This window comes from Prionailurus bengalensis, chromosome B3 (genome assembly GCF_016509475.1).
Source record: "Prionailurus bengalensis isolate Pbe53 chromosome B3, Fcat_Pben_1.1_paternal_pri, whole genome shotgun sequence".
In the NCBI taxonomy this organism is placed as follows: Eukaryota; Metazoa; Chordata; class Mammalia; order Carnivora; family Felidae; genus Prionailurus; species Prionailurus bengalensis.
This window is the reverse complement of record NC_057355.1, coordinates 119,899,213-119,923,697: the sequence shown is the minus strand read 5'-3', so window position 1 is coordinate 119,923,697 and position 24,485 is coordinate 119,899,213. Positions and strand designations below refer to the sequence as shown.

Genomic DNA, 24,485 nt, shown 5'->3' with positions numbered 1-24,485 from the left:
CCCATAGGGCAAGCTTTGCCTAGCCCCGCCTCCAGTGCTGGCCACACCCCCTCGCACAGTGGACGAGGTGCGGCGACTGCAAAGTTCTTGAAGGGTCTTATTTACTTTCTTCGGTGAGGGGGTGGGACTGCCGTCGTACCTGTGGCCAATCGGGGTTCCCGTTTAGGGGGCGTCTTCTCCGTGTGCTCAATACAGAGTACTCAAGTCAGTGGCGACTTTCCTACCTCGGCCAACCGAATTTTCTGAGCTGGGAGGGGGCTAGGGCTCTTCCACTTCGGACCAATCGCGTATCCCCAAGCCCGGGACTGAGAGGAGTGCAGTAAGGTGTTAGGGTGCGTGATTGGCTAGAGGAAATAGTCTTCTCCACCAATGAGGAAGTGCGGCAGGCTGGGAGGGCTGGGCCTGGCAGCCGTGGCGCTTCTAGGGAGTCACCCGCAGTAGGGGCTCGTGGAGGCCGACTGCAGGCAGCTGAGGACCATGGCGGCGGCGGTGGCGGCGGCGGCAGCAGTGCGGACCCGGATCCTGCAGGCGAGTGAGGGTGCTACCGAGGGACGGCGAAGCTAGGAATTGGGTCCTTTCCGTCCACTCTCTGAGCCAACCCCTTCTTAGCCGACCTTCCAGTTCCCACCCGGCGCGTGAGGCCTTGTCCCAGTCTTCACTTCTCATCCGCCCTCGTTGGATCCTGGACTGTCCCCCCTGGCTCTCTGCCCTTTTACTCTGGAGGCTCTACCTTTCTGTCTCTGGAGCACTCTCCTCCCCCCAGCCCTGTCCGTCCTGCAGTCGCTCACTTGCCCCCACTTACTTTGGTCCACTCACCGTGTTTCCTTTTCACCTCTGTGCCAGTCACCTCTCTCACCTTATTTTCCAGAAACTCCCTTTTCTGGTCACCTTTCTTAGAGCTCTTTCTCCTGCTCAGAGCGACCAGATTGTTCCCTTCCCCCCACCCTGCTTCACTGTCTATAATCCGTGGTAAAGGAAGCACAGGAGGGGGAGGGTCCGTGAATGAACTTTGAATATCCTTCTAGAAGATGTACACTAGGTTTTCCCCAAAGCAGTTATTTGCTGAGCTGTTTAACCTAGCTATGGCTCTTTGTTTTTTCCACAGGCTGTAGGCTGTCCCTTTTCTTGCCAAGAGTTTCATTTAAACTTTTAGCAAAGTTACAGTATTCTTGTTGGTGGTAAATAAGGACACATAGTTATACTACCAGATGTTCCAAGCATATGCAAGGGACTAAACATCTAAAAAAAAGTGATAGAAAATGAGGTGATAAACAACTCTAAAATGGGTGGTAGAAAATAAACAAGAAGTGTTAATTCCAAGGTCCTAACCCAAAGTCAGCTTTGAGTGTGCTAACACAACCTCACACTTGTCCATGGTGGGGATTGGGTCCGTTCTGCATGCCTGAGGGTGGTTTCTAACTCTGTTTATAGCCTTTCCCCAGTTTTCACAACCCAGCAGGTACTTAGGCAAGGTTTACTGCAGGCAAAGTTTCTCCAACCTACAAGAAACAGCTTTGCCCTTTTTACTTGTTACATCCAGCCTGAGAACTTCTTCCTCTATATTGCTGGGCTTTTAGATAATATTAGCACTTACCAGGTTGCATTGAGTTCTACTGCAGAAACTTAATGCATTTTTTAAATTCTTAGCAAAGTCAGTAAAGGTTCATGGTTTTTTGTGGTTTTTTTTGTTTTTTTTTTAATTTTTTTTTCAATGTTTATTTATTTTTGGGACAGAGAGAGACAGAGCATGAATGGGGGAGGGGCAGAGAGAGAGGGAGACACAGAATCGGAAACAGGCTCCAGGCTCCGAGCCATCAGCCCAGAGCCTGACGCGGGGCTCGAACTCACGGACCGCAAGATCGTGACCTGGCTGAAGTCGGTCGCTTAACCAACTGCGCCACCCAGGCGCCCCAAGGTTCATGTTTTAAATGCTTTTTAACAGGACAGTGAGGAGAATGAGCCGGAAAAGTTTGTCAGATAGTCTGGCTTCACTCATCTATTTCTTGCTGTGATCCTAGTTGTTTTTCTAGGACCTTTTTTTATAGTAGGGATACAAAATTTCTACCCTATAATTTCCATTACCAATTTATCCTTGAAATCTTTTACTAAAATTGGTTTTTTTCCTTTGCTTCCCCACCATCACAGTGAGTCATTGATGGCCTTAAGAAGGTATTTTGTGCTTTGAATCAAGGAGAGGAATCTCCCTTTCTATGCACTTTATTTTGGAAACAGACACTATTTTCTGATTCATTTGAAGAAACTTCCGAGTTGACCTGGAAAAGAACATAAACAGTAATTCTTAGCCAAAGAGGAGTTACTATAACATGAAACTTTGATAAAGAGTAGTCTAGGAGCGCCTGGATGTCTCAGTTGGTTGAACATCCAACTCTTGATTTCAGCTCAGGTCATGATCCCAGGGTCGTGGGATTAAGCCCTGCATTGGGCTCCATGCCAACTGTGGAACCTACTTAAGATTCTGTTTTTCTCTCCCTTGACCCCTCTCCCCTGCTTGTGCTCCTCTCTCTCTAACTCTCTCAAACTGAAAAAAAAAAAAAAAAAAAGGTAGTCTAGATTCTGGGGGTCATGAATTTCAGAGGATCATCAAAAGGGTCTGTAAAGGAAAGAGTTGGTGTTTTCAGTAATTTTTTTAAAGTTTATTTTGAGAAAGAGTATGTGTGGGAGGGCCAGAGAAAGAGGAGGAGAGAGAGAGAGAGAGAGAGAGAGAGAATGAATCCCAAGCAGGCTCCCTGCTTTCAGCACAAAGCCCAGTGCGGGGCTCAAACTCATGAACCGTGAGACTGTGACCTAAGCCAAAGTTGGATGCTTAACTGACTGAGCCACCCAGGTGCCCTTGTTTTCAGTAATTTTAAGTATAGATAGTCCTTGACGTTCAATGGTTCAACTTAAGACTTAAAAAAATTTTTTAATCACAAAAAAATTTTTAACATTTATTTTTGGGAGACAGAAAGAGAGACAGAGTGTGAGTGAGGGAGGGGAAGAGAGAGAGGGAGACACTGAATCCAAAGCAGGTTCCAGGCTCTGAGCTGTCCGCACAGAGCGCGGCGTGGGGCTCAAACCCACAAACCATGAGATCGTGACCTGAGCCGAAGTCCTACACTTAACCAACTGAGCCACCCAGGCACCCCGATTATTTTTTTTTAATTTATTTTGAGACAGAGAGTGTGTGAGTAGAGGAGGGGCAGAGAGAGAGAGAGGGAGGGAGGGAGGGAGGGAGGGAATTCAAAGCAGGCTCTGCAGGGTCAGCACAGAGCTGTCCTTGGGGTTCGAACCCACAAAACTGTGAGATCATGACCTGAGCCAAAATCAAGAAAGAGTCAGACGCTTTACCAACTAAGCCACCAGGCACCCCAGCTTGAGACTTTTTGACTGTACAATGGTGTGAAAGCAATATGCATTCAGTAGAAACCGTACTTCCAAGTTTTGAATTTTTATCGTCCCCACCCCCCAGCAAAATGCAGTATGAGACTTTTGAGGAATGCTGGGCAGCAGCAGGGAGTCACAGCTCTCTATCATCCACATGATCACGAGGTTAAACAACTGATACACTTATAAGCATTCTGTACCCATACAATCATTCTGGTTTCCACTTTCAGAACAGCATTCAGTAAATTACATGAGATATTCAACACTTCTTTATGAAATAGTCTTTGTGTTAGATGATTTTGTAGAACTGTAGGCTAATGTAAGTGTTCCGAGCACATTTAATGTAGGCTAGGCTAAGCTATGATGTTCTTTTGGTGGGTTAGATATATTAAATGTATTTTCAACTTATGATGGGTTTAGCATATTCAGAGGTAAAGAAAACCAGTCTTTTTTGTTTTGAAGTTTATTTATTTATTTTGAGAGAGACAGAGACAGCACGAGCAGGGGCGGGGCAGAAAGATAGGGAGAGAGAGAATCTCAGGCAGCCTCCACACTGCCAGTGCAAAGCCCAATGTGGGACTCAAACTCATGATCTGTGAGGTCATGACCTGAGCCAAAATCAGCAGTCAGGCACTTAATCGACTGAGCCATCCAGACCCCCCAAGAAAACCAGTCTTAAAGACACTCAGTGGCTTGCCTTGGTGATGTGGTTTAAAGAGTACAGACTTCACAGTCATGCTTGCATTCTATCCTAGCAACACCACTTTTTAGTTTCAAGAATATTTGTGAAGATTGGAATTCATGAATATAATGAAATAAATACCTGACACTTAAGCCAATCCAGTATCTCCCAACTAGTGACTGATGGGGCTGAGAATTCAGGACGTAAGTCTTGGTATCTCTTTCTATGTCAGGTACTGTCCCCAGGCTTTGGGAAAGGAGAGATTAAGTAAGACACACACTGTAGGCTCCCCTATTGTAATGCAATAGTAAGCACTAACAGTAGGAGTGCACAGAGTACTGCAGGGGTGTAGGGAAACTATCTCATACTCAATCTGTACAATTCAGGAAAAAAAATCCAGAAGGAGTTGGCTCCAGCTTGAGTTTTGCAAGACTAGCAGGCCTTCAGCCAAGGGGAAAGGGAGTGACTGATAAAGGAAACAAGTATGAGGTAGACATCTAGAGAGGAAGAATTTTGGTGTGACTGGAAGCAGGATAGTTTAACAACAGTGGTAATGAATGTTTTTTTAGGAAATGAAGAAAAGATAGGAGATCCAACCCATCAAAAATTATGTGCTAATGTTTTATTATGCCAGATGCAATGCCTTTTATGCCCTCTTGACAGCAAGGAGGCTGTGTGCAAGTAAAAAAATAAAACTAAGTGGCCTAGCATCCTCAAGTTGACTGATCTGTGCATTTTCTGCCCTGTAAGAGAGTAAACATGAAACATGATGAATACCAAATGATTGCTTGGCCAGTACTCAATTTTTCATTCTGCAAATGTATTAATGAATGCTTACTCTATTCCAGGAACAATGCCAGGAGCTGAGGACACAGCCATCTAGTGACCTAAGGGGAAAGAGACTTAATAATTAAACAATCTGTTATTCCATAATATGATATAAGAAATGGAGGAAGTTAGGTGCTGTAAGAGCTGTATAATCAGGTGCTTGACCTAAACTTGAGATTGTGACTTTAAAAGCTTCTGACTCTATTTCCCCTCTCACTCTCAGAAGTTAACCTTTTTTTTTCCTACTTCAAAGGCAACAGAAACCGTCAGTTGAGAACTTCCTCAACTTCCTACTGGCAAACATAAAACTGATCTTCACTGATACCCAAAGTGATGGCTAAGTAGGGAGATAAGAAATAGGAGTGAGTCAAGCAAACAGAATTCCATGCAAGAAGGAGCAGCATGTATACAGGCAAAAAGAGCACAAAACATGTTCCAAATGCCTAGAACATAGCAAGGAGGAAAGTGGCAAGCTATGAAAAGTAAAGATGCCATGGGAAGTCTTCTAAGCAACATCAAGATTAGCCTTTAAGAACAGTGGAAAGCCATTGGAGCTTTTTAAACAAGGGAGTGATCTGCCCAGATTTGTGTTTTAGAAAGCCCCTCTGGCATGGGGGAGGAAGCTAGATTCAGAAAGCTTAAAACTGGAGTCTGGGAGACCTGTAAGGAAACAGTTACTGAAGTCCAGGTAAGAGACAGTGATGGTATAGACTGTAGTGATGGCAGGCAGCATAGAGAAAAAAAGGCTGTGTTCCAGAGACTTCTAGGAGGACCGATTGCCAGGATTTGATTCACTGTGGAGAGAGAGGGAGGAGTTAGGGTGACATGCTGGTTTTTTCTTGGGCAACAAGGTGAATAGTGGTCCCCTTCACCGAAAAGCGGGATATAGAAAGCAGAGCAGCTTGGTGAGAGGAAGATGAGGAGTTCAGCTTTCTCAATATGTACCTAAATAACATCCACATAGAGGTGTGGTGAAGACAATTAGGTAGCTATTATCTGAAGAGGAAGCTGGCTAAGAACTAGATTTGGGCATCATCAGAATCTAGATAATCAAGCTACACGAGTTGATGAAATCACCTGAGGAGAATGTGCAGAATGAGAAAAGAAGGCCTAGGACCAAGTCTTGAGGAAATGGAATTGTTAGTGGCCAGGGAGCAGAGGATGATATCAGGACATACTGAAGACTGGTGAAAAGGCCAGGAAAAGGTTAAGTACAGAAGAACTGGGAAGAGCCCATGGGATGTAGGAAGTCACCGGTGTTTAGTCATGAAGGTTGGAGTAGATTGAAGGGTTAGCGGGAAATGAGGAAATAAAGGTAATTAGTATAGAGAATCCTTGCTATTGGATGGAGAGAGGTTTAAGTTTCAGGAAAGAAAGGATCATTGATAGAGGTGTCTGGGGTAGTGGGAAAAGTTGGCTTTAGAGCACAGGCGCAGAGATTAGCCTTCAGTTGGAGGACAGGTGCCTCATTGGTCAGTCCATAGATACTTGTATGCTTCAGTCTCCCAGTCACTTTGTCCCCACAGAGCTTGCTAGCTATCGTCTCCCTTATAAGCGAAAAGGAGGGCAAAAGGATGGGTATAGGTCAGTTTTGTAGGGTTGCTAGTAGGAAGTTGAAGTTCTCATCTGATGGTTTCTGTTCCCTCTGAAGTAGGAAAAACAAAGGTCAGCTTTTGAGAATGAGAGAGGAAGCAGCAAGGTTGGAAGTTTTAAGAGAATAAGTTTTGAAATAGCAAGGAGTAAGAACAACTAAGTAGTGAGAAGACAGAGTTGTGGCAAGGAGAAAAGACATAATAGTGAGGAGATAAGAGAAGTTTCCAAATAGCAAGGAGTCACAGCAAAAAGTATTTATAATAATATAATAGTAACGTTGAATTAGCACCAACAACTTGCTGTTTTCCATATCTGGACAATCTTGATCACAATAACTGTAAAGTAGGTGAACAAGACAGATGCAGTGCCTACCTTCATGGAACTCAAGTCTTTTGGGCAATAGACAAGTAACCAGGCAACTACAGCACAGACAGATAAACCTGATAGGGGAAGTACTGGCTGCTATGGGAGTCCAAAACGGGACACCTAACCAAGTCTTGGTTGGGGGCAGTCAGCCACCCAGTAGACCTTTCATTTGTTCCATAGATACTTATTAAACACCTCCTATGTACGAGGTACCATGTTGATGTTGGGAACATGCCTATAAATAAAACATGGTGGGCTCTAGAAGAGTGTGGATGATTGGAAATAATTTTTGTGGGGAATGGGAGAGGAAGTAGATGAGGCATTTGGAAGAATCTTCTGCTGGCCCAAAGGACTGGCACCCTTTCCCCTAGATAGTACTGCAGGAACACAAACAAATTCTTGCATTTCATGCAGCCCCAAACCCTTTGAGTAACATGTCTGTCTTCTGGGGCGCCTGGGTGGCTCAGTCAGTTGAGTGCCGACTTTGGCTCACATCATGATCTCATGGTTCACGAGTTCGAGCCCCATGTGGGGCTCTGTGCTGACAGCTTGGAGCCTGAAACCTGCTTTGGATTCTGTGTCTCCCTCTCTGTGCTCCACCCCTGCTCACACTCTGTCTCTCAAAAATAAATAAATGTTAAAAATAAAAAATAAAAACATGTCTGTCTTCAGACAAGATAAAAGATTTTTAGAATACAGTTTTCCTCTACTTCCCATTCCTAATTGACTTGAATATTTATTAAATCAACTTCTATAGCATATATACAAATGAAGTTATTTTATTGTAACTGGCCCCTCTCCCCAATTTGCTGATTATACCCTATCAAATGTTACCTATACAACACATTCTTTTCCTATAAGGTACATGTGGCATTTTTTAAACAAGTTTATTGCAATAAAATTGACATAAACTCTACATATTTGAAGTATACCATTTGATAAGTTTTATATTCGTGTTTTTTTTTTTTAAGTTTATTTATTTTGAGAGAGAGAAAGCACAGGAGTAGGGGAGGGACAGAGAGAGAGAAGGAGAGAGAATCCCAAGCAGGTTCTGCACCATCAGCATGGAGCCTGATGTGGGGCTCAAACTCACAAACCAAGAGATCATGACCTGAGCCAAAACCAAGAGCCAGATGCTTAACTGACTGAGCCACCCAGGCACCCCAAGTTTTATATTTATATACACCTGTGGAAATATCACATTCAAGATAATGGGCATATCTGTCACCCCAAAAAGTTACCTTCCTATCCCATCTTCTCCACTTCATCATCCCCAGGCAACCACTGATCTGCTTTCTAACACTATAGATTAGTTTGCATTTTCTAGTTTTATATAAATGAGATCATAAAGTGTATACTGCTTGCATGTCTGACTTCTTTTACCCAGTATAATTGCTATAGTTATCCAGTTTACCCAGTTATAATTGCTATAGTTGCTGCATGTGTAATAGTTCTTTTCATTGCTGAGTACTATTCCAATGTATGGATATACCACATTAGTTTCCCTATTTACCCATCCAGTGGTGGACATTTTGGTTATTGCTAAGTTTGGGGCCTTCACAAAGCTGCTATAAACATTTATGTTCAAGTATTTATATGGGCATGTAGATACTTACACTTACATTTGACACTTGGTTATATGCTATCTTATATTCGACACCGATTGTGTTGGATACCATTTAAGAGTTTTCATATTGTTAAGATTTGTGGTGACTACATTTTCCAGGCCAAAAATTAGGAAAATATGGTCCAATAAAAAAACTTTTTTTAAGTTTCTTTATTTTGAGAGGGAGAGAGAGAGCAAGCAGGGGAGGGGCAGAGAGACAGGGAGAGAGAATCCCAAGCAGGCTCTGCACTGTGAGCATAGAGCCCAATGTGGGGCTCGAACCCATGAACTGTGACATCATGACCTAAGCTAAAGTCAAGAGTTGGGCATTTCACTGACTGAGCCACCAAAACTTTTTAAATCAGGACTTCCCTGGACACTGAGGACATGATCATTATGGTTTATTATTTTCTTATAGTTTGCCATACCTCATCGTCTGTTATCTTTTCTCCTTAAAAACTATATGACCCTTGGGAGCAAACACCAAATCATTTTTCGTATGCCCATAGTAACTAGTGTAATGTTAAGCATATGGTAGCCATTCCAAGTTTTAATAATTTTCTGCTCTCATTTATCAAAATAATCATTCTTTTACCTCACAGGTCTCTTCCAAGGTGAATTCCACTTGGTATCCAGCATCCTCCTTTTCTTCTTCAGTGGTAAGTTTATTGGGTACTAAAGTTTTACTTCTGAGAAGGAATACAGTATAATTTTGGGGTATTCCCATTTATCTTCTTTATATTATTGTGATCAGAGTATATGTGAAACCTTCTATCTTGGTTTTCTTATCTAAATTCTGTTAATTATATGTCGTAAGCATTTTCAGTATTGCAAGATGCTCTTTATAGCTGTGATTTTTTTTTTAATTTTCAAAATGTTTTATTTTTGAGTGAGAGAGAGATAGAGCATGAGCAGGAGAGGGGCAGAGATACAGAGACACAGAATCCGAAACAGGTTCCAGGCTCTGAGCTGTCAGCACAGAGCCCAACACGGGGCTTGAACTCGCAAACCACAAGATTGTGACCTGAGCCAAAGTCGAATGCTTAACTGACTGGGCCACACAGGCCCCATATCACAGGGCTTGAACTCACAAACCACAAGATCGTGACCTGAGCCAAAGTCAAATGCTTAACTGACTGGGCCACACAGGTCCCATATAGCTATGAATTTTTTTTTTTTTTTTTGGTTATTTTTGAGAGAGATAGAGAGAGAGGGATCATGTGAGCAGGGGAGGGGCAGAGAGAGAGGGAGACAGAGGATCCAAAGCCGGCCCTGTGTTGTCAGCACAGAGCCCAATGCGGGGCTCAAACCGACAAACCCACAAACTGCGAGATCATGACCCGAGCTGAAGTCAGATGCCCAACCAACTGAGCCACTCAGGCGCCCCTACAGTTATGATTTTTAATAGCTGCATAATATTCTACCAAGTATATGTAGCCTGAATTAACTAAAAATTTTCCCATATAACACCTAAACTGATTGACTTTTTTCAATATTATAAAACAAACATTTATTTATATAGTTTTTTCCTTCTTTTAGATTATCGTCCTTCTGAGGTAGGATTACAATGTCAAAAAATACAAACATTTTCATGGCTTCTAGAGGTTTTATTGATCCTGCCAGATAGTTGTCCTCTTCTTCACAATCTTTAAAGTTGTTTTCATAGAATTGTCAGCCATTTGCAGTACCTAAAATCTAACACATAAGGACAGGTGCTCGAAATCCTTTCTATTTAAAAGCATGCACACACTATAACATAGTAGCCCTTCGCCTTTTTTGGTCCACAGCCTCCTTTGAAAATTTAATGTAAGGAAGCTACTTCTCAGAAAAACCACACACAGAGGGGTGCCTGGGTAGCTGAGTCGGTTGAGTGTCTGACTTCGGCTCTAGTCTTTTAATCATAAATGTAATTCATGCTCATGGTGACATGACAAAAAGTCAGCTGGGTGAACAAGTCAACTAGCTAATCTTTGTTAATACAGAATCTGCTGCTTTTTTAGTCGATGCTTCACAGCAACATAAAGTTCCACTGTGATTAGCAGGGACTTTTCCTCAGAGAAATCACAGTATTGAGAGGCTTGGCCACATCTTAATGAACACTATAGACAAGTACATTGTGTATCTCTTTCTTAGTGTTAGCATTTCTAGAGAACAGAAGATTCACTATCAACCCTGAATTCCTTCCTCTTTGTGAAAGGGAGAGGAACAATTCACTAATACAAGTTTTGTGGGGTTTTTATTTTCCAGCCAACTGTAAAGCTCTTCATTGATGGGAAATTTGTTGAATCCAAAAGTGACAAATGGATTGACATCCACAACCCAGTAAGCAAAGCTACTTTGGGATTTAAACTGACTAGCCTAGAATTCTGGGAACGTAGTGGGAAATTAGGCACTTGGGTGTTTGTCGTGAAGTACATAGTGCTGCCTCTATAACTAGGTGAAAAATGGACAAGGCAGGCAAGGGGCAAAATATGATGTGCTGCTCTTTCCCATCAGGCCACCAATGAGGTCATTGGTCGTGTTCCTCTGGCCACCAAGGCCGAAATGGACATGGCTGTTGCTTCCTGCAAACGTGCTTTTCCCGCGTGGGCGGACACTTCAGTATTAAGCCGCCAGCAGATCCTGCTCCGCTATCAACAACTCATTAAAGAAAACTTGGTAAGAAATCAGAATGGTATTATTTTCCAAGCTGTTGCCTAGGATGCAGAAGGCCTTTTAGCTGCCCTTGTAACTCCACAATGCAGAGACATAGATCATGGCTCTCTCCCTTATACTACTTCTCCCCCAGTTTTGTTCTTCCTTGGCTACCTAAGAACTAAAAGGAGGCACATCTTTGCCTTGGTTTCTGTGTGTGTTTTCTCTAGAAAGAAATCGCCAAGTTAATCACATTGGAACAAGGGAAGACCCTCGCTGATGCTGAAGGAGATGTATTCCGAGGCCTTCGTAAGCTGGGAGTCCCTCTCGGGGAGTTCAGGAACCCTTTGGGAAGGAGCAAAGGAAGATGGGAGGCAAAGATCTCGGAACGGGAGGTTGCTTCTTCCATGTAGATTTTCCTATCCCATGATCTTTTTTAATACTTGTGGAAAATGGCAATACTTCTTAGGTACCTATGGGATCAGTTTATTTCATTTATTTTACTTGATCGTTCAGTAGGTATATGCATTTCACTCTTTTTTTTTTTTTTTTTTTTTTTTTCCTATTTGGAGAATCTCATTTTGCTCAGCCCGTTCACATGGACGGGCAAGTCGATCTTTCTGCCGTGTGTCATTGGCATGAGCCATTCTCTGTCTCAGGGCTGACTAGAGCAGGACAAAGCTAAGTAGTGCCCGGTGGAGAGCTGGTGGTCTGACTGCTTCTCTGTTGCAGAGGTGGTTGAACATGCCTGCAGTGTAACATCCCTCCTGCTGGGAGAGACTATGCCATCCATCACCAAAGACATGGACCTTTATTCCTACCGTCTGCCTCTGGGGGTGTGCGCGGGCATTGCTCCATTCAATTTTCCTGCCATGATCCCCCTGTGGATGTTTCCAATGGCCATAGTGTGTGGAAATACCTTCCTACTGAAACCATCAGAGCGAGTTCCTGGAGCAAGCATGCTTCTTGCTAAGTTGTTCCAGGACTCTGGTGCCCCAGATGGAACACTAAATATCATCCATGGACAACATGAAGGTAACTGCCCTTCTGTACATGGCACTTAATCTGGCTACCAAAAAAAATCAAGGTGTTGAGTGGTGAAGGAATATTTTAGGATGAGGAACCTAGGGAGGAAGGGATTTACTGATAGTAACCTCCATGTTTGAAGGTAATGTTTGTTGACTGCCATCCCTGTATGCTAAGGAAACTGACTGGGGAGTAGCAGTGCTTCTGGCCCTACAGAATACATTGGGACAAAGAAATACGGATTAGGTCAAGACAAAAGAGATAGAAGAGAATGTTTTCAGTTTGATACTGAAAAATTTATAGACCTCAGAGAGACTGAAGGCCTTCTAATTCACATAGTAATAGCTAACACTTAAAAAGCACTACTGTGTTTCAGGCAGTTTCTAGTGCTTTTCATATATTATCTCATTTAATCTTTATAACAATCCTTTAAGGAGTGTTATAAACAATCCTTAGGTTTATGAAACCTATAAACAGTAGATACTATTGTTTTTCCATTTTACAGGTAAGGAAACTGAGGCGTAATGAAATGAAGTCATTTGCTAGAAACAATCAAAGCCAGACTGTCAGTACCCAGGAAAACTCTGGTTTTTACTTTTAAATCATGCTATATTGCTGCTCACATGACAGCACAGTAGTATCTGAGAGTCCCAGTATATAGTAACAGTTAAAGAAATACCACATTCTTAAAGGATAAAAGGAAGAGTTGAGTATTAAAAGGCTGCTATTTTGGAGAAAAACAGGAGTTGTAGCCTTCGGAGTTAGAAGTAGGTATAACAAATGAGAAAAATAATGAAAGGGAAGAGGCTAAATAGAAATAGTAGTTTAAAGAATTTAAGAGAAAGGAAAGAACTTCAAAATGGGAATCGAAACTAGAAAAATAGAAGCATAGAAACTTCTCATTCATGGCAATGGAAAAAGGCAAATTTGCCATGTTGAGAAGCCCACGGCCATTTGCTCCTTTGTGGTAATCATTTCTTTTCTTCTTAAAGCTGTAAACTTTATTTGTGATCATCCGGATATCAAAGCAATCAGCTTTGTGGGATCCAACCAGGCAGGAGAGTACATCTTCGAGAGAGGGTCAAGACATGGCAAGAGAGTTCAAGCCAATATGGTGACTTCTTATTCGTTTTTCCCCCCAAATCTGTTATATGTATTAAAATTACAGGGGTTCCCCGGGTGGCTCAGTCAGTTGAGCGTCCGACTCTTAATTTCTGCTCAGGTCATGATCTCACGGTCGTGAGATTGAGCCCTGTGTCAGGCTCTACACTGCTAGCATGGAGCCTGCTTGGGATTCTCTCTCTCCCTCTCTCTCTGCCCCTCCCCTGCTCATTCTCTCTGTCTTTCTCAAAATAAATAAACTTTAAAAAATAATAATAAAATTACCTACAAGCAGCCCTTCAGCCGAGGCATTACTATCCCACTGTCATGCCAATGTGTCTTTATTCCCATTTCATCCTGAATGTCTTCCTTTTAACCATGAACCTGGTAATGATTTTTATCCTAAGCCACTTTAATTACTTTTTATCTTAGACACTTTATCTTGGTGACAAAGAGCACCTTTCTCATTAAGAATGTTATTCAAATTCTTTGGCTTTAGCAGTAGCAGCTGAATTCTAGTTCTGGCCTTGTTTCTTCCTTCATACCTTTCTAGCCCTTTCTCCTTCCCTCCATTCAACACATATCCAACTACTATAATGTCAGATATGCTCTTCCTAAGAGTCCATGCTATCTAAGGTACTAGAAGGAGCCAAATACCCTGTATGTGAGTATGGTTTACTTGTTTGCGTAGTTTTACTATTCTCTTACTAGCTCCTTGCCAAGTACATAGTAATTCTTTGATACTAAATGTAAATCCAGTTGCCTCTTTCTCACCCTTTGGTTAATGTTGCAGAAAGGACAGCCACCTATGCACAGGCCTAGAAACAGTTCCTGATATGCTCACTTATTTCTTTTCCTGGTGAATGTGTTTTGGCCAATTTGACTTAAGCCACTCCCATCTCATTACATATTTATTGAGTTTATTCTGTGTCTAACAGTATATTATGTGTAATGGGATAAAATTAAATAGCAAACATGGTATCCATGCACTCAACTATAGTTGTACAGTAGTCACCCCTAATCTGTGGGGGATGCCTTCTAAGACCCCCAGTGGATCCCTGAAACTGTGGATAATACTGAACTCCATATATACTATATTTTTCCTATAAATACATGTCAATGATAAATTTTAATTTATAAATTAGGCACAAAGATTAATAATAACTAATAATAAAATAGAATTTTAACAATACACTATAATATATGGTCTCTTGATGGGGCACCTGGGTGGCTCAGTTGGTTAGGCGACTGACTTCGGCACGGTCATGATCTCACAGTTCGTGAGTTCGAGCCCCGCGTCGGGCTCTGTGCTGACAGCTCAGAGCCTGGAGTCTACTTCAGATTCTGTGTCTCCCCCTCTCTCTACCCCTCCCCTACTCACACTCTGTGTCACTCTGTCTCTCAATAATAAATAAACGTTAAAAAAATGTTTTTAATAATATGGTCTCTTGAGCTATCATACTTTACTCACCCTTCTTATGATGATGATGTGAGATGATAAAATGCCTACTTTATGAGATGAAGTGAGATGAATGACGTGGGCATTGTGGCAAAGTGTTAGGAGGCATAGTTTCCAGACTTCAGTTGACCTTGGGTGACTGAAACCATGGCAAGTGAAACCCCAGATAAGGGGAGATTACTGTATTTGGAAACATATGTTTAGAAATGACCATGTTATCCTACCTAGTAAAGAAATTTATGAGGCTATGTATCTAGAAGCAAGCCAATTTGAGGAACCTCTTTCCAGAAATGGTGTATCAAGAGGTCCACCTATTTCGCCATTCAGCTGACCACTGGTATTATACTGGCAGCTCTTTGTTCACATTGCTCTTCTTATAGCTGGAAATCCCAGCAGACAATAGACTGTTTCCTGTCTAACTTAGGAAAGAGAAGGGAGTTCTTCTTGGTTCCTGGGTGCAGTATTTAGTCTGTCAGTTTGACTGAATGTGATTATGTGACTGGAGGTTTTGTTTTGTTTTTTTTTGGTAATGATTTTGATCTAAATAAACATATAACAGCTTATCAGCTAAGAAAGTAGAAAGAAAGTAACCTGGAGACTTACTCTATGCTATCAAGATTTCGCAGTATCAAAATGATAATAAATCTAGCCTCAGAACAACAAAGGGTAAATTCTCTCTTTCCTTAAATTATTTGAAATCTCAGATTTTGCTTAGTTTCTTAGCCTCGTTGTATTTTTCCAAGGAAGATCCATGTACTTTTTGTATTTCCTTTAGGGAGCCAAGAACCATGGAGTAGTCATGCCAGATGCCAATAAGGAGAATACCCTGAACCAGCTGGTTGGGGCAGCCTTTGGAGCTGCTGGTCAGCGCTGCATGGCTCTTTCCACAGCAATCCTTGTAGGAGAAGCTAAGAAGTGGCTGCCAGAGCTGGTGGAGCGTGCCAAAAACCTGAGAGTCAATGCAGGTAATCAGTTATCTGCCTAGCTCCTTTAGACTTTGCATCTGTGGCACTAAGCTCTTGGTTTTAGTGTTGGCTTTGGCCAGTGGGAGTAATCATGTCTACTCTTTAACCATTCCTCTCTTTATAGTGTACTTGTCATAGTTAGCAGTCATAATATATGTTAGTGAAAACATTAAATACTTTTGTGTTGTTTTACAGGAGACCAGCCTGGAGCTGATCTTGGCCCTCTGATCACCCCCCAGGCCAAAGAGCGAGTCTGTAATCTGATTGATAGTGGAACAAAGGAGGGAGCTTCTATCCTCCTTGATGGTCGAAAAATTAAAGTGAAAGGCTATGAAAATGGCAACTTTGTTGGACCAACCATCATCTCAAATGTCAAGGTGAATAACTCTGGCTCATTTATTTCACACATACAAGCACTAAAGGTACCTTGAAGGCTATGGATGGAATCTCATCCCTCCAAATGAAGACATTTAATGACTGAGACCTCATCTCTTGCCAGGATTAGTCAGTTATTTTATTTAGAGTCTGAATGATCCTCTTATCCTGACACCCAGCCTCCTTCCACTATACCGGTGGTTGGCAGATTTTCCATAAAGGGCTAGATAGTAAACATTTTTGGCTTTGCAAGGATATTCAGTCTGTGTCACAACTACCCACTCTTGGCATTTTAGTGAGAAAGCACATTAACATTATATGGTTGTGTTCCATAGCTTTTATTGGACAATGGAATTTTAATTTTAAGTAATTTTATACGTCATGATTGATTTCTTTTTCAGCCATTTAAAAGACATAGAAACCATTCTTAGCTCGTGAGCTGTACAAAAATAAGCAGCAAGCCACATTCTGCCCACTGGCTATATTTTGCCAACCCTATCTTGTATTTGTTACTTATTTGTTTAATATTAATTTTTCGTTCTGCTCATTGCTGTCTAGTTTATAGCTATTACAGTGTCTCCATCAACATATTGACCACCCAATATTTACTGAGTACCTACTCTGTGCCCCAAATTTAGCTGTCTCTTCTCCAGAAAGTGAGGAAAGAAAAATAATTGATCTCTCAATTTTTATTTATTAAAACTCCACAAATCTCTCAGCTAAAATTAATGACTAAATTGAGATGAGGAAGCTTTTTTTTGAAGTTCCTATGTCCCCACTATACCTACTATAATCCTGAATAATTAAGAATTGAATGTAAGTATAGTAGAAATTATGAAATCTCTTGCCACAGAACCATTGAGGAAAAATCCACTTAATAGCAACAAACAGGGGCGCCTGGGTGGCGCAGTCGGTTGAGCGTCCGACTTCAGCCAGGTCACGATCTCGCGGTCCGTGAGTTCGAGCCCCACGTCGGGCTCTGGGCTGATGGCTCAGAGCCTGGAGCCTGCTTCCGATTCTGTGCCTCCCTCTCTCTCTGCCCCTCCCCCATTCATGCTCTGTCTCTCTCTGTCCCAAAAATAAATAAAAAAAATTAAAAAAATTAAAAAAACGTTGAATAGCAACAAACACAGCTGACCAGCTACAGTGGTGAAGGATGTTTTGAATGTTTAATGTGACCTGATATCAAAATATAAATGTACAGACTCATTTGGGGAGGCAAGGGAATGAATGAGAATGAATTGTTTATGTTACAGAAAACTTAGTACAGGGTTTCTTTATTTATTTATTTTTCAACGTTTATTTATTTTTGGGACAGAGAGAGACAGAGCATGAACGGGGGAGGGGCAGAGAGAGAGGGAGACACAGAATCGGAAACAGGCTCCAGGCTCTGAGCCATCAGCCCGGAGCCTGACGCGGGGCTCGAACTCACGGACCGCGAGATCGTGACCTGGCTGAAGTCGGACGCTTAACCGACTGCGCCACCCAGGTGCCCCAATGTTATTTTCAATATCTATCTGATTTAGGGGCACCTGGGTGGCTCAGTCGGTTAAGTGTCTGACTTAGGCTCAGGTCACAATCTCACAGTTTGTGGGTTCGAGCCCCGCTTCAGGCTCTGTGATGACAGCTTGGAGTCTGGAGCCTGCTTTGGATTCTGTGTCTCCCTCTGTCTCTGCCCCTCCCCTGCTCGTGCTCTGTCTCTCTCTCTCAGAAATAAACATTAAACAAAAATTATATATATATATATATATATGATTTATAAAAAATGAATTTTCATGTAACTTTTCATAACAACAATTGTATAAACAAGTTATACAGGTATAAAAGAGGAAGCTAGTGATGGGTCATGGGACCTAAAAATACAGTGCTCAAAGGGCAGGAGTGTAATTGTAGTTAATAGGAATTTCAAGTTGTTTATATGATTGGTAGCTTCAAAGATGGAACACAACAAGAAAGGGCTTTTTTTTAAAAGGTGGTTTAAAATGAAGAGAGGTTACTAACATGAAAACTGTCCATGTAAACAGTGGGTAATAAAGTGCCAGATAAGCCTAAAATACTGACTTCTTTTCTGGATGCATCACTCCTGGAAGCCAACTATGACCTGTTACAAAGAGGAGATTTTTGGTCCAGTTCTTGTGGTTCTGGAGACAGACACTTTGGATGAAGCCATCAAGATTGTAAATGACAATCCATATGGAAATGGAACCGCCATCTTCACCACCAATGGAGCCACTGCTCGGAAATATTCCCACCTGGTGGATGTTGGACAGGTTTGTGAACAGAGTTCTTAGGAGATTCTTGTACTCATATACTGTTTACTATCTAAGGGAAACAGCAAAGTGATCAGTTGCTGCGCCTCTGATTTCCTACAGTGCCCCATTTCTTCCTCAGGAATCGCAGTTCATGGGATACAGGAAGGAATGGGATAGAAGTTGGGGTATTTAAAATCAGTTTGTCTGATGCCAAGCATTTGTGCTTCTAAATGGAAAGTTCCTTTGTTTGAGTCCTTTTATTTATGTGGATTTGTTCTGCTTTAGGTGGGGGTAAATGTCCCTATTCCAGTGCCTTTGCCAATGTTCTCATTCACCGGTTCTCGATCTTCCTTCAGAGGAGACACCAATTTCTATGGCAAACAGGTAACTTTAAGAAAATATTGTTTTCCTCTAAGAAACTTTCTTGAATATACTCAGGAACAAGGATTCTGAAAGGAAGGCCCTGACATTAGCTTCTGTTGGGTCATAAGTTGTTCAGCCATGCTTATCAGGATGTTCTCTAGAGAAGATTTAAAATACAACAAAATTTCGTCAAAGCTGCTGCTCCCTGACTAACTCAAGGCAGCAAAGTTTTGGGGAAAGAGCATGAGGAAGTCCAAGCCTTTACGTATGTCCTTTCCTCTGAGAGCCTTTCCTCCTGCCTCTCCTCTTTCATCTAAGTCTTAATCATCTGTCTTGTCTAAGTTTGAATCATGGACTGACTCCTCCAGAAAATCACCTCTGACTATCACCACCCCCTTCCTCAGTGCTGGGTTGGGAATGCCCCCATGTCCTCCCACTGCACATTTTTATCCTGTAAGTTATTCATTTACAAAACAAATTTTTAATGTTCATTTATTCTTGAGAGAGAGAAAGAGTGTGAGTGGGGGAGGGGCAGAGAGAGAGAAGGAGACCTAGGATCCGAGGCAGGCTCCAGACTCTGAGCTGTCAGCACAGCCAGACACAGGGCTTGAACTCACGAAATGCAAGCTCATGACCTTAGCCAAAGTTGGGTGCTTAACTGACTGAGCCACCCAGGCACCCCTTCATTTACAAAAATTTTACTGAATACCTTCTTTGTACCAAAACTATTCTAGGCATTATGGATACATTATGAACAACAACAAAAATAAAGCAGATTTGGCACAGAATGGCCTGGGGTCAAAGTCCAGCTTGGCCTGTTATTAATTGCATGACTTTGAGGAATATCCTGTGTCTCAAGTTTCTTATCTATAAAATGAGAATAACAATAGTACTTATATTTCATAAGTTTATGAAGATCAAATCACCATTGTTACCACATCCTTCAGCAGATGCATATTTCCTAAGACGAGGCATGGCAGGTTCAAATAGCAGAAATGGGCTGGGGCACAGAGAGTGAATGAGAAGGAGAGTGGTAAGAGATGAGGTTAGAGAGGCAGGGGGAATCCTGTAGGGCTGTGTAAGCCAAGATAAGAACACATCACATTGTAATTATTTACTTAACTGCAGTACCTTGCACGGAGCAGGTGCCCAAACATGTGTTTAACAAATGGGATAGTGAAAGTTCTTTGTAACCCCACAGAGATACAGCCATTTTGGAACCTTCAGTAATAAACTACATGTTTTCTATACAGGACTCTCTTTTATACTTTAATTAAAAAAAAAAATTAACAGTAGCATTGCATAGCAGAATGTAACAGTGTGGCCAGCTGGTTAAGAAAACATATTGGGGGACACCTGGTGGCTCAGTCAGTTGAGCGGCCAACTTTGGCTCAGGTCATGATCATGAGGTTCATGAGTTCGAGCCCCGCATCAGGCTCACTGGTGTCAGCACAGAGCCCACTTCTGATCCTGTCTCCCTCTCTCTGCCCCTCCCCTGCTTGCTCTCTTTCTATCTCTCAAAAAATAAACATTTAAAAAAAAAAAAAAAAAAAGGAAAACATTTTGGTTATTTGGAGGCAGATTATTCAGTTTGCACATTAGTCACAGCTTTTGCATAATCGATTACTTTGATTCTATTAACAAAAATTTCTTTTGAGGGAAGCAGAGTAAAACTATTGCTTTTTTTCTCCCTTAGTTTAATTACTGTTAAGTCATCCTGGTAAGTGAGGTTTCTTAGAGGCAAAGACTGACCCCATACAATTTGAAGTCTTAAATTCTTAGGTAATCAAATTGCTATTTTGAGGTGCCTGGGTGGCTCAGTCAGTTAAGCATCAGACTTTTGATTTTGGCTCAGGTCATGATCCCAGAGTCATGAGGTCAAGCCCTGAGTAGGCTCTGCCCTGGCCGTGGAGCCTGCTTAAGATCCTCTCTCTCCCAGGGCGCCTGAGTGGCTCTGTCAGTTAAGTGTCCAACTTCGGCTCAGATCATGATCTCACAGTTCATGGGTTTGAGCCCACGTCAGGCTTTGTGCTCACAGCTCAGAGCCTGGAGCCTGCTTCAGATTCTGTGTCTCCCTCTCTCTCTGCCCCTCTCCTGCTCATGTTATTTCTCTCTCAAAAATAAATAAACATTTTAAAAAATTTTCTCTCCCTTGCTTTGCCCCTCCCCCCTCAAAATAAATAAATAAATAAATAAATAAATAAATAAATAAATAAATAAATAGAGTTTAAAAAAACGAAAAGCTTAATTTAAAAAAAAGATCCTCGGGGCGCCTGGGTGGCTCAGTCGGTTAAGCTTCCGACTTCAGCTCAGGTTATGATCTCATGGTCCGTGAGTTCGAGCCCCGCGTTAGGCTCTGTGCTGACAGCTCAGAGCCTGGAGCCTGTTTCAGATTCTGGGTCTCCCTCTCTCTGCCCCTCCCCCGTTCATGCTCTGTCTCTCTCTGTCTCAAAAATAAATAAACGTTAAAAAAAAAAAATTAAAAAAAAATAAAAAAATAAAAATAAAAAAAAGATCCTCGGGGCGCCTGGGTGGCGCAGTCGTTTAAGCGTCCGACTTCAGCCAGGTCGCGATCTCGCGGTCCATGAGTTCGAGCCCCGCGTCAGGCTCTGGGCTGATGGCTCAGAGCCTGGAGCCTGTTTCCGATTCTGTGTCTCCCTCTCTCTCTGCCCCTCCCCCGTTCATGCTCTGTCTCTCTCTGTCCCAAAAATAAATAAACGTTGAAAAAAAAAATTTTTTTTTAAAAAAAAAAAAGATCCTCTCCCTCTTCCTCTGCCCCTCCCCCTTTATATTCTCCTTCTCTCAAAAAATTGCTACTTTGTATTCTTCTGGAAAATAGACAAGAAAGAATCATTCTCATAATAAAATGACAACTTTAGTTATATTGAAAGTATATAATAACTCTAAAGCCTTTAATATATATATTAACATGGCCCAGATTTTGTCAAATAATTCTAGAAAAGTATTTTAAAGAAGCCCTTGTGGTTTTTTCTAACATTATCTTTCTAGCTTGCTAGTTTTTTTTTTGTGTTAGATCTGCACAGTCTATTCTCCTTTGCTCAAGCCTATTCTTACAAAATAAACTATATATAAAGCCTTACATATGAATTTTTTTGATTCACATTACAGGTGCTTTAGAAGTGAATGTGTGTAGTATCAGACAGTTTACTTTAGATTTGTAAGATATTGTGGATTTTACTACTTTAGCATCACTGACAGTTGTCAGAAATGGCCTAATATGTATTCTATCCCTTCATGCCTTTTTCTTCTTCACAGAAAAGAGAGAAAAACTAACAGTTATTGAACAGCAGTTACTTTGCTAGGACGTTTGAAGGTCATCTCATTTTCCCCTCACAGCGAGGTGAGCCACAGGTCACAGATAAGGCCCAATGTTACATGGCAGTCAATAAGGAGGAGAGGCAGGATTTGAGCCAGGTCCTAATATCTCAGAGCACACATTCAGCTCTAGGAATAGAATGAACTGCAAGTTTAACAGATTACACTGTTCAGTTTTTCCATTTAGATCCTCTTGACTAGTTTCAGCATAATGATAGGTAAGGTTTGACTATTTATTTACTATGCCAGGCATTGTGTTAAATGTGTTAAATAGATTATCTCATGAGCAATATGTTGGATTTTGGTTGCACCAGCTCCTCAAGTGGCAACATTAGTAACGCTTTACAGCACCTCCTTCAAAAGCTGATTGAAAGAGAAATCATGAAACCCCCAGGAATATATGCTCTTTTTTTTCCTTTGTTCTCTTTAGGGCATCCAATTCTACACTCAGCTAAAGACCATCACTTCTCAGTGGAAAGAAGAAGATGCTACTCTTTCCTCACCTGCCGTAGTCATGCCTACCATGGGCCGTTAGAAACAAGTTTGTTCCAGATTCAGTCCACCCTGAGTAATCTCCCTCTGTTCTTGACCAACTTCATTTGCCAACTTTGCTCAGATCAGATCTCTAGGATTGGAATACCTGGTAATTAAGACCTTTCTCAAGACCATTGGCCCCTGCAAAGTTGTTCTGGGGAGATTCCTAGTCTGACTCTGAAAACAGATTTTCACTTGCTCCTTACTTTGGTTTTTGAGGTAACTGTTGTTAACTCTGAAACACTTATATGGAATGAGATCTTAGGTTATTTTCTAAAAGTTCTCCCCTTTTCTGATGACTTGCGGAAGGGAAGATAGTGTATGTAAAGAAGATCTTCCAATAACTGGAAGAGGACTTCTTGGATGGGGAAACAGGACAGAAATTAATTCACCTTTTGGTTGATCCTCAAACACAGCCCTACATAAATGGCAGTGGGGGAGACCCCTCTGCCAAGCTTTCCTGAGCCTGTCATTTATCCCACACTATGAAGGACATAATCCATTTCAACTTATCCCGTGGTTGTGACAACTGCTTTCTTGTCTGCTAAATGCCACTTTGTCCTAGTGATTCATGACCACTAATTACTAATTCTATCATTGTCACTGTTCCTACTTATTAAAAATCACTTCTCAAGGATACCTCAGTATGTACTGGATAAATCAACTTTTTGTTGTGTGTGCCAAGTGTTAAATTTCACATTTGGCTTCAACAATCATTAATGCTTCAGTCATTAATTCAGATGCAAATGGAGTTTTTTAAGAGAACTATTTCAAAAGGTTTTTAGGGCCAGAAATCAAGGGGTATTCCAGCCATGAAAGTGTGCAAGACTCTTGCCTTAAGTAAGTGTAACCAGGTATTACTTGTTGAATTTTTTATATTGTTCTTTCTTCTTGCTTGCATTTCTCGTTAGTGATAATTTTTAATGAAAGAACTCTTAATGTAGAGTAATTCATTGGTGCCTAAGAAATTTCAAGGCTCTTCATGACATGAAATAGTAAAAAAGAAATGCTTTGACAGATTCTTCTGCAACCATTATATTCAAGTGTCTTTATGCCTTTTCTTTTGGTATAGCTAAACTTTATGTCAGAACAGAAACTGATGAGCTAAAAAAACAGATTCCCAACCGAATCAAGTCTTTTCGGATATAGTTTTTACACAGTGAACTAAGAGACGGCTGCTGGCTCTGATAGAATAGTCTTTGGTCCTCAGCCAGATGATATAGGTCATTTATTTTTTCTGCTCCCTCATGAGTCACTTGGATAATGCTAATCTGCTCCATGGCAGTGATTCAGTGAACTAAGGATATGAAAACTTTGAAAACATTTGTGCACTCTGTGGATTTTAATACTACCACTGCTTGATAGAGTGTCAGAATCTTCAATCATTTAAAGTGACTGGAACCTTAATAAAATACATTTATGACCCTAATGGGTTTATTGGTTTTTTGGGGTTTTTTTGTTTTTGTTTCTTTTTTTTGGATTTGCCTTCCTAAATATGAGGCAATAAAAAATTATAATTTGATAATAGAATGCCCTTTATTTTCTTTCTACTTATCACAGCTGGCAACTAATAGTAATAATCCAATCCAACAACTATAGGCTGGGTTGAATGAAAGCTCATATTGTCTAAATTCCAACTGGAATTAAATATAATCCCAGAGATTCCTATGTTTTCCTTATATTTAAGGGAAATCACTTTTGTAAAAATACTAACTCATCAGAATTGTGTTGCTCTAATTGGAATCAACTCATTTGTCTAGCTACTTGCTACTCAAAAGAGTTTCTTGTTTCTTATATGGAAAAAAATATGCAGTTGTATTCATGCTAATAGCATCTTAAAAATTTAGTGTGGCCTCATTTGAAATTTCTCAGATCCTATGTTGTACTAATTGATTATGAATAACAAATTACAAATAAAAAGCTCTTAAAAAGAAAACCTGGCTTTTTTGTTTTGTTTTTAAATGTTTATTTTTGAGAGAGA

The 24,485-nt window shown here is 41.2% G+C and overlaps 1 protein-coding gene across 2 annotated transcripts; it reads left to right on the top strand.

Moving 5' to 3' along the window:
- Nucleotides 1–278: 278 nt before the first annotated feature.
- Nucleotides 279–24,440, top strand: ALDH6A1 (aldehyde dehydrogenase 6 family member A1). Of its 2 annotated transcripts, none has more exons than XM_043556568.1 (12): nt 279–528; nt 9,062–9,118; nt 10,707–10,781; nt 10,956–11,117; nt 11,324–11,402; nt 11,826–12,128; nt 13,112–13,233; nt 15,455–15,644; nt 15,840–16,021; nt 18,110–18,289; nt 18,557–18,655; nt 22,401–24,440. In XM_043556568.1, the coding sequence occupies exons 1-12, from the start codon at nt 478–480 to the stop codon at nt 22,503–22,505; spliced, it is 1,605 nt and encodes a 534-aa protein (XP_043412503.1). In that variant the 5' UTR covers nt 279–477; the 3' UTR covers nt 22,506–24,440. The 2 variants fall into 2 exon arrangements, with proteins under 2 accessions (XP_043412503.1, XP_043412504.1); XM_043556569.1 differs by having other exon boundaries at nt 398–528; nt 21,911–22,445.
- Nucleotides 24,441–24,485: the final 45 nt, after the last annotated feature.

What these genes read in the sequence shown, in the direction of transcription:
- ALDH6A1 (XM_043556568.1), top strand. Translation starts at nt 478, where the DNA reads ATGGCGGCGGCGGTGGCGGCGGCGGCAGCAGTGCGGACCCGGATCCTG. An exon ending in TGCGGACCCGGATCCTGCAG is followed by an intron (nt 529 to 9,061) that starts GCGAGTGAGGGT and finishes TTTACCTCACAG; the next exon opens with GTCTCTTCCAAGGTGAATTC. An exon ending in AACTCATTAAAGAAAACTTG is followed by an intron (nt 11,118 to 11,323) that starts GTAAGAAATCAG and finishes TGTTTTCTCTAG; the next exon opens with AAAGAAATCGCCAAGTTAAT.